The sequence below is a fragment of the Hippoglossus hippoglossus genome, chromosome 17 (assembly GCF_009819705.1).
Source record: "Hippoglossus hippoglossus isolate fHipHip1 chromosome 17, fHipHip1.pri, whole genome shotgun sequence".
In the NCBI taxonomy this organism is placed as follows: Eukaryota; Metazoa; Chordata; class Actinopteri; order Pleuronectiformes; family Pleuronectidae; genus Hippoglossus; species Hippoglossus hippoglossus.
In genome coordinates this window covers 6,480,160-6,495,697 of record NC_047167.1, presented here as the reverse complement: position 1 = coordinate 6,495,697, position 15,538 = coordinate 6,480,160, and the positions used below count along the sequence as shown (strand labels likewise).

At 39.6% G+C, this 15,538-nt stretch overlaps 2 protein-coding genes across 5 annotated transcripts; both read left to right on the top strand.

Annotated features, from left to right (window-relative positions):
• The first annotated feature begins 837 nt into the window (after positions 1-837).
• Positions 838-10,371, top strand: hhatla (hedgehog acyltransferase like, a). 4 transcript variants are annotated; one of them, XM_034614842.1, is made up of 13 exons: positions 838-993; positions 2,093-2,220; positions 4,406-4,473; positions 4,570-4,683; positions 5,157-5,177; positions 5,417-5,611; positions 6,499-6,708; positions 7,084-7,255; positions 8,087-8,231; positions 8,336-8,371; positions 8,462-8,663; positions 8,774-8,915; positions 9,254-10,371. In XM_034614842.1, exons 2-13 carry the CDS (start codon positions 2,115-2,117, stop codon positions 9,394-9,396), a joined length of 1,554 nt encoding a protein of 517 aa, XP_034470733.1. In that variant the 5' UTR covers positions 838-993; positions 2,093-2,114; the 3' UTR covers positions 9,397-10,371. The 4 variants fall into 4 exon arrangements, with proteins under 4 accessions (XP_034470733.1, XP_034470734.1, XP_034470735.1 ...); XM_034614844.1 differs by having other exon boundaries at positions 839-993; positions 5,157-5,172; positions 5,422-5,611; XM_034614843.1 differs by lacking the exon at positions 5,157-5,177.
• Positions 10,372-12,133: 1,762 nt separating this feature from the next.
• Positions 12,134-15,533, top strand: LOC117778920 (kelch-like protein 40a). Its single transcript, XM_034614828.1, has 7 exons — positions 12,134-13,401; positions 13,520-13,680; positions 13,815-13,922; positions 14,291-14,476; positions 14,671-14,820; positions 15,081-15,247; positions 15,289-15,533. The coding sequence occupies exons 1-6, from the start codon at positions 12,280-12,282 to the stop codon at positions 15,190-15,192; spliced, it is 1,839 nt and encodes a 612-aa protein (XP_034470719.1). The 5' UTR covers positions 12,134-12,279; the 3' UTR covers positions 15,193-15,247; positions 15,289-15,533.
• The last annotated feature ends 5 nt before the right edge of the window (positions 15,534-15,538 follow it).

Below are 15,538 nucleotides of genomic sequence, written 5' to 3'. Positions count from 1 at the left end.
GTGTGTCCTGTAGTCAGTGAGATATAGAGCACCCTCATAACTCATACAGGTATAACTGCATGCTTCTTGTAAATTCTTTCACATATGAATGCATTATAAATATGTGTGTGTTCGTGGCTCTACTCGTTTTATATGGGCTAGATTAATTGTCTATGCAAAGCTCCCTTGTACTTCTGTGATGTGTATAATTAATTCAGTTCAAATAAGTTCATTCCAATTTTATTTGATTCTACCTCAACCTTCCGTCTTACAACTTATGGACTTAATACAAGAGCACGAGTTGCATTCAGTGATACTGAAACTGTGTCTATTGTGTATACTTGTGATTAATTCCTGTGAATATATCTGACATATTAAAAACCGTTTATCATGTTGTATGTCTTGTTTCATGCTTACTATGAAGACTGGTATGGAGGAAGGTAAGGTAACATTAATAAACTTGTGAATCTTATAACATTTTTCACGTGTTTCATTTTAAACCATTTATATGTGGACATTGTATAAACCATCACCAAATTCCTTAGTCTATAACTGGTTACATAATCTCACAGAGTAAATATATTATACTACAATATCAAAAGAAAACTTAAAAGCATCCATTTTATTCAAATGTCTGATCCATTATAGTTTTGATTGGGGGATTGCCACAGGTATCTCGCTTTGATGTTGTCTTTGATCCACTTGCTCAACTCCTGTTTGTGCGCTCCTGTAAGGTCTGATGGACTCAGAGTGCACGGACCACCCCTCACTGCGGTACGGTAGTGAGGGATAAATATATCCCCCTCCTTCCCCTCCTCCTCCTCCTCCTCTCGTTGAGTCCGCAACATCCTGACTGGCCGAGGCTGGTGATCGCAGGCAGCAGCAAAGCCCTTACAAGACGGATGAATTAGACCAAAAAAAACTGCTGCAACCACCCCTGTTTCTTTTATTATACTGAAGAGTCTGGCTGTAAACACTGCCGCCCTCTTTGTGACAGTGTGAAGCGGATACCAGGTTAGTGAAATAAAGTCTTCTATTTGTGCATAGGGGTAAAGTGCAATTGCAGAGTTAATAGAATAGAAAAAGGTCCGCGCATTGTTTTCAGCTCTATATCAGCAAGGAGCAGCGAGACAGTGAAGCTGGATTTGTATTCAGGACGCTGTGCTCAGCTTCTTCTTGCCCATGGTTACATCTTGGCATGGGAAGAACTTGTTTGTTCAACTCCTTTAACTTTACCACACACACACACGCGCGCGCGCACACACACACACACACACACACACGCGCGCACACATACACACACACACAAGCGGACGCACACACAAACAAACAATTGTCCAATACACTGGAACCTGTCTGTCTATTTGTTTTCTCACTATCATGCACCATTCTTGGTCAGTCCCATTCAGTTCTAATTATTCTGTGGAGTGAGACCCCCTGCGCCTCTCCAGATCACATAGCACTGCAGCTGCCCTGCTCTGTACAGCACACCAAGTGCAAGAGCTATAATAGGAAGGAGAGGTAGGGTTGCGCAGCTGACGGTGCTGATTCCGAGGAGCAGGGGCTCTGCAGTCCTATTTCAGTCACCGACTGCATGGATCCTAAAGGCTTAATAGTAGAATGTCACCTCTTTAAAACACCTTGTTCTGTGTCTGACAAGAAGAACCTGTGCGGATAGATGCCGGCACAAGGAGTGTTAGAGTTATTCACCATGATGATTTTCTTTAGACTGGGCTATCATGTAAATCATATGGTAGAGAGAATCGACATGCTGACGACTTCACACAACAACCTACACTAATAGGGAGGCTATATATATATATATATATATAGCTATGAATTCATATAGACCATTTTGTGTTCTGTTCTTTGGGTTACGCAAACCTTACATTTTTAAGCATATTAAGACAAGGCTGTCTCAGTATACTGAGGTCTCAGGCCTAAAACATAACAAGTGTATTCAGAATAATCAGCAGCATATGAAAATCTCTGGTTCAATAAACCTTGGTAAACTCCTTTATAAAATGTTCTTAATCTGTCTGTCTTCATTCATACTCTTAGTGTTTGCCTTCAGTCAGTTCTCATGTTGTGTGATTGCTTTTCAACCCGTCAGGCTACCGGTGTGCGGATTCACCATGGGGATCAAGGCTGCCCTCCCCAGATATGAGCTGTATCTGTACACAGCTGTACTCGGCGTGGCCTTGATATGGGCAGGCAGTTGGATATTTGACGCTTCGAGCGGTGAGTGGACGACGACGTGTCAAGAGCTGTCCAAAGCACATACACACTGTCAGTGTAGCTCTTAAAGATCAATAACACTGCCAGAGATTTACAGACATTCACTGAAATCCTTTTATATTGAACTAAGTGTGAGTGGAGAGTTTTTGAGCATCTGGTCCAAAAACTGTTCCAACTTTACGAGTTCAAAAAACAACCCAGTTAACGACATCAATTAGAATTATTGTTTTTAAGTGAAAACATGAATTTATTATTAAAATCTTCATTAAAAATAATAAGTCCTCTGCTTAAAAAATGCTCCATTTTACGCAAATCTCCCTTGAGGAATTCCTGCATGTATCTATTAATATCAAGACAATTTCAAGATGTTCCAGTTACTTTCTAATTATTCTCCTGATGGAGATATTTCTGTTTAAGGATCGGTTACACAGAGCCAAACTAATTCCCAAAACCTTTGATCCTGAAATAAAATCAAGTAAATCTTTCAGGGACAGTGCATATTACTAGCAACACTATGAATATGCCAGAGTTGGCTAAGAGATTAATGTTCATCTGTGGTGTCTGAAGGGATGAAAAGGCGATAGAGTTGGCAGCTTATAATGAAATAACAAATAAGTTACATATTTAAACAGTTATCATGATGATCAATTAAGTAAAATATAGAGATATATTAGCAGAAAACAAACATGGGCAGCATTAGAAGCAAAGCAAACAATAATGAGTCATCAACACAAAACAAACACAATAACCAGCAAGGACAGACACAATGTAAATTACAAACCAGCTTTCCAAAACAAATATGAATAAAAGCATTTTAAATACGGTCCAATTACTTTCTGCTTGTCCTCCTGAGTGAACTATTTCAGTTTAAGAATAATTTACACAGAGCCAAACAGATCCTGATACACTTCATCCTGAAAAAATGCCAAATGTTTGCCTGTATTAAGACTAAAATACTCAAACTAGCCTCTTCACACACTGATCTGAATGGACTCAGTGTAATCTGGTGAGTGGTACTGTCTGTCACAGCCTGTGCTGTCAGATCGGCCAGGACAGAATCATGTCAGTCCTGATTCTGTTTCCTCTCCATGTCTTGAAATGGTCATTTAAGGCTGTGGGCATTATTACAGCTCAGGTCTGCACGCTTCAGTAGCACTGTCTACTGGTAATAGAAGTCTGGCCGTGTTCCCAGAAGTAAAAGGCTTTCCCTGACCCACCCTCACATTTTGATAACCCTTTTCATGTCCATTAGTGTAATCAGGCATAGCTGGAGGAGCTGCTGTGAGACCGGATGTCAGTCACATATGTTGCTGCGCTTTGAATGTCTCAGCAGCACTGTCATGATTGTAATTATTATCATGACCATTTTTGATTCGTATTTTTATTTTTAAAATAATTTCTACGTTAGATTTTGGTTCAGGTTTACACAGTGAACTAATCTCCTACAGCCAGATTATGACTGTGTGAATGAAGAAGTCAGCTTCAAAAATAGAAAGCTCTGCAACAAGTACATTATGTAATATTTGATATCATCAAATGGATGGAATGTGCTCTTACACCTTAAATTATAATCCAACAATTACACCAAATATGCTCAAATTCTGAGGACATTTTTCTCAGGAAGATTATTGCTGAGTTCTCAGACGGATCAGCTGCTTAAAATCTGGATTCAGCAGTGGTTCAAACTAGGGGTCGGGACGCCCTGGGATGTCACAAGACACAGAAAGAGGGTTGCAAGAGGATTTCCAGGAACCAAATACAATTTTAAAACAAATTTCAATATCATATTTTACCCATAATTGTTCCAAAAGCTAAAAAAAACCCTGTCTTAAATTCAAAATAAAACCATGAAAATAATCATCAGCCGACTGATTTTTTTTGTCTCCACATGACTCCTGAGTTGATCATGACAGATTAGTTGCAGCAGGTTGCATTTCAGCAGGAAAACATTGCAACATGTGCACATCTTGTGAAGTCGCTCAAATCAACATGCTTTGAGGGTCACATGTCTCTGGCACGATTATTTTAGGGGTCGGGGTTGAAAAGTTTGGGAACCTCTGATCTAGAAGCTTCGCCATACACTATATCATGAGTTGAAATCTTTATGCCGTATCGATTAAACTGTATTTCCAGTGAACAATTTATTATTTACTGTTTGCTGATTATCCATTTGTTCTTCTTTCTTCAGAGAATATAAACAGAAAGGCTTTCAAAGAAAGTGTGAAACCAGGATGGCATTACTTTGGCAGGAAAATGGTACATTGCCCATATTTATTTCTTTGTGTTTTACTGATGCAAAATGTCTAAACAGAGTACTTGTGTGTCTTAATAAGGCATCTTCCTTTCCAACAGGATGTGGCGGACTTTGAATGGATGATGTGGTTCTCTACATTCCGCAATCATATCCTTTTCGCTCTCATCGGTCATGTGATCTTTGCCAAGATATTCACCCTGATAGCTCCAAAGGTGCGTGCATGTGTGTGCTGTAGAGGCAGAAAGAGTCTGTGTGAATTTCAGTGAGATATAGAGCTGCATTGTGACTACATACAGGTATAACTGCATGTCTCTTTGGTAAATTCATGTACATAAAAATGTTTTTAAATGAATGTGTTTGCACTTGTGAATGAACTCAGGCTCTTCTCATTTTATAAGTGTCAATGCAAAGCTACCTTATACGGATGTGATCTGTATAATCAATCCAGGTCAATTAAATTGAATGCAATTTTATTTTAGTCCACTAAACACATATTTAGTAATATGTCTACCTCAACCTCTTTATCTAATACATTTTATGCATGAGCATGACTTGCATTCAGTTAGATTGTGACTGTGTCTATTGTGTGTACTCATGATTCTTTCCTGTGTATATTGTGACATATTTAAAACAGTTTATTATGTTTTAAACATGTTTTCTGTCTTGTTTCATGCTGACAATGCAGATTGGTATAGATGGATGTAAGGTAACATTAATAAACTTGTGTATCTTATAACATTTGTCACGTCTTTCATTTTAAACCATTTATATGTGGACATATATTTGTTGTTCTTCCCATCACAATTTAATCTTTCCATCCTAAAGTGTATCCATTGTTGTTCAACAGTGTTGTTGTACTAACATCATGTGTGTTGCATTAAATAATGAACAGTACAAACATCTTGTCGCTGTGTCACACTGATGGTGGCCCCTCTTTACCCACAGCACAGATCCTTGATATTTGGTGTGTATGGTGGTTTGGCAGTCCTGGTGACGATGGGCTGGACCTTCATGGCTCTGGTTCTGTCTCACTGCATCATCCTCTACAGTGTTGCTCTGGTCAAGAGGAAATGGTTGTGCTTGGGAGCCGGCCTCACCACACTGGCCTCCATCAAGTTGGAGCCTTATAACTCCTTTCAGGTGAGAGCATGGGTCCTGGTTCAAACCTCAAGTCAGGAGTTAGGTTGTTCCTTATTTCTTTCTTTATTAGGATCCCTATTAGCATCAGCATAATAATAATTCTTTAAAAAATTCATAACTCTCTTTCCCCTTTTCCTTCACACAGTTAAGTACTAATTATTAACAAAAATGTACATCTAAGTTCTAAGTTAAATTTTTTAACCCATCCTACACAATGGCCACATTAAATTAAATTCCAAGAAAACATGGCTATTATATTTCAAATTTCACCCTAATCCATATATTATCCTTTTCCAGTTTACACAAAGACACAAGTCAATAACTGTTCCAGAGTTATTTGGAGATGCTGTTTTAACTCATTTGAACTACTCTTTAATACTCTCCTGAACAATATGCATTATATGAATTCAATTTAACCATGGCTCTGAAACCCTAACCCTTCTATCTGTAGCATATCATGTTTGATAGTTGTGTTGAACAAACTGTGAGAGTAACCTTTTATATACTATGTTTGGTGATTGTGTCACAAGTATATTTCTAATTAAATTCAACAAGGCATAGGTAAATCTCTCACTAACAGTTAGCGAACTCAAACTCTCATGCATATCCATTACATTAGTTCTATAAGAGCACTGTAGAGCACATAGTGCTGCTTTATTTTGTGCTACTTGTAATTTCTTTATCTTTTTCATTGAGTCACTGGAACAAATCATGGAACAGTTATCAAGCTGTGACAGAAATAAAGCATTTAGATGTTTTGTGGCATAACTTTTGAGACTCTTCTGACACACCTCTCCCCATTTTGCTCACAACTTTATCAATCTGTTTCGGCCATGATAATTTATGTAAAAAACAGATAATCAGAATAATTCTGACTCATCCTGTAGGAAACCTTGGTGACTGGTTCCTTTGACCTGCAAGACATCCTGTTCTATGGAGGCTGCGGCTTCAGCATCATGCGCTGTATGAGCTTTGCTTTAGAGAACTGCGATAAGAAGGATGGCAGCTACACGTTCTGCGACCTCCTGAAATACAACTTCTACCTCCCCTTCTTCTTCTTCGGACCCATCATGACCTTCGACAGGTATCATGCCCAGGTGAGGCTGTGAAGATTCAACTAGATGTGGTGACTGCCAAATTAGTGAAAGTGAAAAGTGAACAGCCTTTCTCAACAGTTATGAGGTTATCACATTGCACAAGACAGCTCATGTAACACTCACATGCTGTGTCACTTTTACAGCTGACAGAAATATGTATGTAAGCTGATGTGTTTATACATGTAACTCAATTTGAAAGCCAGAGACAGAAAACCAAGACAAAGTATTACTACTATTTTTACTGCTGCAGTTCATACCTAAAAAAACCCTTCAACATATGTTAGTTTTGAGAAAATATCACTATAACATATAACACACTGCGACAAACCTATACATCTTAAAAACAAAGATGGCTAAATGTGTTTCATTCCACAGGCCAACAACACCCAGCTGACCCGCAAAGACAGGGAGATGTGGAACATCACCACCAAGGCTGTGTTGCACCTGGGAGTTATTCTGGTGGTGGACGTCTTCTTCCACTATCTTTACATCCTGACCATCCCCAACGACATGAAGCTGGTCACCAAGCTGTCTGACTGGTGTCTGGGTGAGTTCATGGTGTAGCTGCCGCTGATGCTTCAATCAGTCTTTTTTTAAATGCTGAGAGTTGACTGATGTCAATTGAATGTTGACCCTTGAATTGAATTCCTTTCAGTGTGAAAGTGACTCACAGAAAGCACTGAGACCATGATGGAGACTAAAACTCTTCATAGAAATGAAGCTATCTTCTCTTTTAGACACCTAGTTAATGTTTAATGAATCTTTGGAGTAGTTTCTTTTATTTACATATTTAAATAAAAATGCAAAGACGATGTCGTTTTATTACAGGCTGTATACATGTAGCTGTGGTCAGTGTTTGTTATCATTATTGTAATCCCTGACATTAAGTATTTACTCATTTTCACTCCAAGCATCACAGTTTCTCTAGTTTTTTCAACCTGACTGATTTGGACATTTGGGGGCTTGTACCGATACTGATGATAGGGAGTGAAACATTTCCAATACAGATATATCAGCTCTGTATGTTAAAATATGTATTGGCAATGATTCCTAAGATCTCATTATCAAACCCGTGATAAATAAATGTAATAGAGGCTTAATATTTGACAGTTAACCATAAGCTTGAATATATATATATATATATATATATATATAACTATAAATAAAAAGAAAACACAGATACAACCAAATATAGAGAATTTTGTCTGCATGGTTATTTAAAATAAAAATAAAAAGTTTTCATATCAGCAAACATATCACCAATACAAATATGGATGTGAAAGACTCCGATTGTCCAATATATAGATCAGGCTGTCAGTGTAAATTAACTAGCATTAATTTACCTTTAGTTAAAATTACCTTAAATGTGTTTTTGCAGCTGGCCTGGCTTATTCCAACTTGGTGTATGACTGGGTGAAAGCGGCTGCGATGTTTGGTGTCATCAACACTGTGGCTACACTGGACCACCTGGACCCTCCTCAGCCCCCGAAGTGTCTGACCATGCTCTATGTCTTCAGTGAGACGTACGTGCGGCCTCCACTCGTCGTGTGCAATCTTTATAATTCACCGTGTAACTTCTCTGTTTACGTGCAAAAAGATTTATATGGGAAATCTCTGTCTGTTTCAGGCACTTTGACAGAGGCATCAACGACTGGCTGTGCAAGTGAGTGTTTGGCTCTAAATTCATGGGTTTAAATGACAGATGACGCTATATAAGAGGATTTGATATTAAACGTGAGCTGAAACATTGCAGGTATGTTTATGACTACATTGGTGGGGATCATAACAAAATCTTCAAAGAACTCTTAGCAACCTTCTGCACCTTCGCTATCACCACCTTGTGGCTGGGTCCATGTCAGCTGGTTTACATCTGGTCCTTTTTCAACTGCTTTGGCCTCAACTTTGAGCTGTGGGTCGCCAAGCTCTTCTCCCTTCCACCATTTTCTACCATTGAGGTGAGCAAAATGAAGGATACTAGAGTAGGGAACAAGTAGACACATATTACTTTGTGGCATTAAGTTTTACACAAGATCTCTGCATGTGTTACTGTTTCTTCTGTTTCTAGGGTATTATGGGTGAGGCTATGTCACGCAGGATCCGTGGTGTGTTCAACGCTGCCAACTTCTGGACCATCATCCTCTACAACATTCTCTCCCTCAACAGTTTGGAGTTTGCCAAACTGGTGGGCAGGAGACTGATTTTCAAAGGTAGGGGACAACAAGGGCATATTATATAAAATAAAACTTAGGCTTCTCTGTCACTTGCAGTAAGAGCAAGGACAACACAGACTGACATCAAAAGCAATGGTATCTCAAGGGGCGCCATCCTCAATGGATCATATGACTTGAGCGTCCTCTTTGTTGCTTTCTTTCAAAGAGAATGAAAGGCTCCTAACAAGCGAGTACTGAGAAATGGAGAGGTTCGCTCACAGGATTATCTGCAGCTGAACATCGACTCATGACACAGCACAAAGACAGCTGCATTCCTGTGAAGTCATACCTTAAACCTCTTATTTTTTCACATCTCCTACCGCTCTCTTTTCCAGGTTTCCCTCTGTCCACCGTCTCTGTGTTGCTTGTGACCTACTGCGGCGTGCAGCTGGTGAAGGAGAGGGAGCGACAGCAGGCCCTGCAGGACGAAGCCGAGGTGGCAAAGGCAGTCAATGGCGTCAAAGAGAAAGCAGAGTAGACGGACGAGAGAACCCAGAGTTTCACAGACTTGGTCAACAGCCCCCTCACATTCTTCCATCCTTGGCCTTGTGTACTGTAACTCAAACAGACTGTAACAGCCGGTCAGCACCTACTTTGGTCACAAGCGTGCGTTTCATGCTTTAGTTCGTCAGAAGAGAGGCAAAGTTTCTAACTGTGAAATATCTTATAAGTGCACTTGCTGTAGATAGTCGTCACGTCCTCTGGCACAAACCCACCAAAGGTGCATTTTGCATTTTATCCAAACAAAGGATTGTTGAGCAAATGACAGGCCTTTTTTCTCAAATTTAGACATCATTCTTTTTTTTAAAATCCTCTTCAACATGATTATTTTTAGTCAGATGGTTTCTCAGTTTTCCATTAGATCCCTTAGATCCTAATCCTCATAATATTTAACCACACTTAAAGGGTTAAAAACTTGAACAAACTTGACACCCTGGTATCATGAATGAGTGCAATGCAGAAAATAAAAGGGTGCTGTGGAGACCATCCACATTGTTTGCAGTTGAATGTAAAGTATATTTGCTCTTCTGTCACTAAAGCAAAAATACAACCACGGTGTGTGGGATAGTCCATTTTAACGTTTAGAATGTATCAAAGTTCTCACTGCATTGAAAAAACAAATGTAGTTCAAAATTATCCAGAGAACAACAGTTTACATATCATCTACAGGAGAATAGAGAGTGTGTGTGTGTGTGTGACATGTCAGGATTTGTATTCTCACATGATCCAGGTCATCAGTTCACATATGAAAGACAACAGGTCCAGCAGGGAACATGGGTCAGGCTCATTCTGCCTGTAATTCAAACTTGCTCAGTGTCCTCAGAGCAGGGGTTCACGGGGAATGAGTTCATGCAGATTGTAAAACCTTTTCTCATTGTAGGGTTTTTAATTAAATTATGGTTATTTCAAATGTTTGACTTGGAATAAAGTTTTGTTTTTAATCCAGAAGTGACACTTCTCGTGTGATATTTTTGGCACTGTATGTAAAGGAAATTTAAATGTATGTATTGATATTCACTTGGATAGCTACTGCATTAAAACATTTCACAATTAAACATTTTTAAATAGATGAAATTGCTTCAATTAGAACTTGATGAAGAGTTCTGATAGTGAGACATTATCATCTATCACCACAAGATGGCCCAGTTTGACCAAAGCTGATCAATGGCTGCGCTCAATACCGATGTGATGACATTATGATAATTAAAAACATATTAGATGTCCAACAACCCACACATGAGTTTTCATTTGATAAAACTTTGAATTGCTAAAGGAAAAAAATAAACATTGATCAGGGAATAATTCACAATTTTGCATGATCTTAATTAGACTTATCATGGTCTTCAACTAAACTAAATAAATCGTCCACAGATTTTCTTTCACTGCATCATTTCAGTTAATTAGTTCATGGCTTTTATATCAATTTCAGATAATTGACAAAATCTGACCTGAGTTCCTCTTTGGTTTTTCCTTTCTCCTTTTATAGAAGAAGCAGATTTATTGCAAAGTAGGTTTTCATCATACAAGGAATTTGCTTTGGTGTTTGGTGAACAACAAACAGAGATAAATCAAATTATCATGCGAAGCACTGTAGCACAAGGAGAACGACAGAAACAGAAACCTCAAGTACGATAGCAATGAGAGAGAATATGAACTTAAATTAAATATCTAAAAATAAAAGTAAAAAAAAGTATAAAACATATGAACAATATGTAAATTGCAGATTGTGCAGATGCCATATCAAGGGTTTGTCCATGACATCTATTATTTTCAGGTGGTAAGTGTCAGTGTTTGTTATCTCTGGATCTATGAGTGAAAAGTTATATAACTGACTCATGTAACTTGAGTTTTTTTTGGTAACATTTTAACTATTTATATAACCATACAGTTTATCAGTCAGTGTTCATTTTCTACTTTACTCTTTTGGCGACAATCATTTAAATTGGACTGTTAGTTTTTGATACTAAATTAGATAACTAAATTTAAAGGTAAAGGAACAACTGTGGAAAGCTGCCATAACTATAGCCTATATGGTGCCTGTGTCAAGTAATACAGTATATAATGATAATGATAATAATAATAACAATATTATTAACAATAACAATAATAATAATAACAACAATAATAATACATTTTATTTCACAGCACCTTTCTTGACACCTAAGGACAATATATAACAAATAAACACACAAATAATTAAAGCGGAGACAGAAAACACCACATACAAAGCAAAACAAAGTGTGAACTTAAAAGTGACCTAAGGTTGAAATCTGATCATCTGATCGATTGTGTTTTGAGTTCAAAAGTATTTTTTTTCTGTTTGTAACCTAAGTATGGTTAAGTAGTTTAGTAGTTGAGTAGAAAAGTATAGTTAATTGTTGCTCCCGTGTTAACATGAGACTTTCCAAAGTCTGGGGAAGTTTATTAACCTGCTAATCTTTCAAGAACCAAAGTGATGAGTATAAAACAAATATATACAGAGTGTTGCATGGAAAATACAACTTGGTAATAGTGTGTCAAAATGTCAAAGTAATCAGATCCAGTGAGGCTTCCTGGTGAGTTGTTCCACTGGATTTAACATGCTGTCACCCCCGTGATTAGTCATTCAGCTGTTTGTGGGGGTCTGTGTGGCGTAGTCCACCAAAATGGATTCCTCAGCTTTGTGAGGGTCCTGTCTATAAATACCCGTGACTTACCGTGTGACTGACGGCCACAGACAGCTGCAGCCAGCAGCCTACCAACTCGTGGAGGCTATCCACAGTGATCTGAGCAGCCCCGTGACAGGCTGACAGTCCTGCTCTGTTGTGGGGAGTTGAGTAGGGTGCCCTCAAACCCAACCAGGTCCAGGCGACAGAACAAAATGGCAGCCACGACCATAGACCCAGTGGAGCAGCCTCGGATGTACCAACAGACCCTCCTTCAGGATGGACTGTGTGACCTGCTGGAAAATGACAAGTTTGTGGACTGTGTCCTTAAAATCCAGGACAAGGAGTTCCCCTGCCACCGCTTGGTTCTGGCAGCCAGCAGCCCCTTCTTCAAGGCCATGTTCCTGTCTGACCTGGAGGAGAGCAAGAAACGGGAGATTGTCCTCAAAGATGTGGAGCCAGTTGTTATGGGGATGATCCTGCGGTATTTATACACCTCTGACATTAGTCTGACAGAGCAGAATGTCCAGGATATCTTCATGGTGGCCAACATGTACCAGATCCCCTCCATCTTCTCCGTATGTGTCTCCTACCTACAAGAGAAGCTGGTGCTTGGAAACTGCTTGGCCATCTTCAGACTGGGGCTGCTGCTGGACTGTCCCCGGCTCACCGTCAGGGCTCAAGAGTTCATCTGTGAACGTTACCATGTCGTCATCAGGGACCAGGACTTCCTGCAGTTGGGTCCAAGTGAGCTGGCCATCATCATCACCTCAGATTCCCTCAATGTTGAGCGGGAGGAGCTGGTGTTTGAATCCCTGATGGACTGGGTAAAACATGATGAGACAAACCGGGTCAAGGACCTGCAAGAGCTGTTGCACTGCATCCGTTTTAGGCTTATACCTTTGGATTACTTCAAAGAGAAAGTTGAGTGCCACCAGTACATCCAGTTTAGCCAGGAGATCAAGAAGGAGCTGGATCTCGTCAAGGATGCTCACAGAGGGCATCTCCCAAAGCCCAGAAAGCCTAGCAGTGATGGGGCAAAGGGGGGAGAAGGAAGGGAGGATGAGGAAGAGGATGAGGAAGGGTATCTGCCGGGTATACTAAACAACAACCCACGCTTTGGGATGTTTGAGATGGAACTGATAGTCATGATCAACAACACAGGGACGGTGGGCTACGACCCAGTAGGGAACGAATGCTTTGTGGTGTCAGAATCAACAGATATTCCCAAAAACCACTGCAGCCTGGTGACCAAGCAGAACCAGGTGTTTGTTGTCGGAGGACTCCTCTACAACGAGGACGATAAAGACGAACCGTTCAGTTCTTACTTCCTGCAGGTAGAGTATCAATCCCAAAGTCAACCATTAACTCTGTGATCTGAAAGCAAGGAGCTTTTCTTCCAACTTCTTCTGCAGATTTCCTGTGTATTCAACTACTTATTCTCTTCATCCTCAGTTTGACCCGGTGAGTTCAGAGTGGTTAGGGATGCCCTCACAACCCAACCCTCGTTGCCTGTTTGGACTGACAGAAGCCGAGAACTCCATCTTTGTTGTGGGTGGGAGGGAATTGAAGGAAGGCGAGCACGCCCTGGATTCAGTCATGATCTATGACAGACAGTAAGTACAGTCCCACTCATTTCAATGTCTGATCAATTGGAAATATGCCATATTGATAATTAATCAAGTCCGTCTTGTCAGTCAAATAGTCAGTAATAGTTCATTTTTATGTATTTACATGCTTTTCTACACAGGTCATTCAAATGGGGTGAATCAGACCCTCTGCCTTATCAAGTATATGGCCACGGGACTGTATCACACAATGGTCTCGTCTACGTTATTGGAGGAAAGTCTGAAAGCAAGTATGTGGCAATGCTGATTGTATACTAAAATCTGATATTTTAGAGTTTAATCACACATCATTTAGTAAAAAAGAACATTGTTTGAAGTTCCCCATTCATTACTATACATACAGTTTATGATAGTATAAAACTTTACACAGTTTGGCCGATGGGCCCCGAAATTGGTTCCAATCTGATTCTATTATTCACTATGTAACAGTATAAATTTTGAAACTAAACCAACAAGCATGGTCCTTCTGTATTGATAGATCAAAAAAGAAAAAGTAGAATTTTTGTCTTGTGTGTGGGTGAAGCTCCAGAAGTTTAAACTAAAATTGACTTAAGGTTTGCCCCTTTAACACACTGTATTGCATGTTTTTTTTGAGCAGGAAATGCCTGAGAAGAGTGTGCGTCTACAATCCAACAAAGTTTGAGTGGAAGGACCTGGCTCCCATTAAGACGGCCCGCTCTCTGTTCGGTATCACCATCCACAAAGAGCAGATTTACGTGTTGACGGGGGTCACAGATGCAGGCCTCACCTGCTCTGCGGAGGTCTATGACATCGCCACCAACAAGTGAGACAACAGTTTTTTATATGACCCACTTTATCTCATGGTTATGAGGTGCATCTGTCCACATTAGTGAAATGACTCACAGAGTGTGAACAGCAGATCATTAGGTCATAAAATCCCACTCACTGTCCTGCTCTGGGTATCATTCAGTTATATAGCAGTTTATTTAACACCATTATTGTCCTGTTGTATTCCAGGTGGTCTGAGTTTACAGAGTTCCCTCAGCAGCGCAGCTCTCTTAATCTAATCTCATCGGGAGGCTACCTGTTCGCGTTGGGGGGCTTCGCTATGATGCCCAGTGAAACCAGTGAGGAGCCCGTCCCAACAGAGATGACAGACATCTGGAGGTATTAGTCCACTACAGTAACACTGTAATTCAGTCAATGTATTTAACATTTACAAACACTATTTAAACATTCACATAAAACTTTCAAACCCGTGGAACTGCCTTTCCTTTAATTCAAGTCTAAGTTTCTGCCATGAAAAAATATATTTTTCTATGTAATTAACTGAAGTTCAATTTTCTATGCTTTTGCATTTCTTAAAATAGTATTGATGGTGCAATGACAAAAAGGACCAAACACTAACACGTGTATTTCTCCCACAGATATGATGAGCCAGACAAGTGCTGGAACGGCATTTTGCGAGAGGTGAGCTATGCAGAGGGATCCACGATTCTTCCAGTGCGTCTCAACACTCTGCGTCTCTCCAAGTTATAACTGAGTCCAACTGTCGCTGCCATTAATGATGTATGCATAGCTTTGAAGTGAATGAGTACACTCATTACGACCAGTATATTAGGGCACAGGAAATGTGGTCTCTGAAAATGAGAAAATGTTTTGAAATGAGCACTAAGTGGTTTTATCTGATGATTTGCAGCAGGGGGAGACAGATACAAGTCTAAGTACTGGAGGAGAAAGGAAAGTTAGAATATCATACCAAATTTCTTTTATAAAAAGCTGTTGATTTGTACATCTGTTTTTGTTATATTGTTTCCGAAATTGTCTTTAATATCCATTTGCTTTATTGAAGCCGAAATAAAGATACGTTGATTCTGTTGCTTTA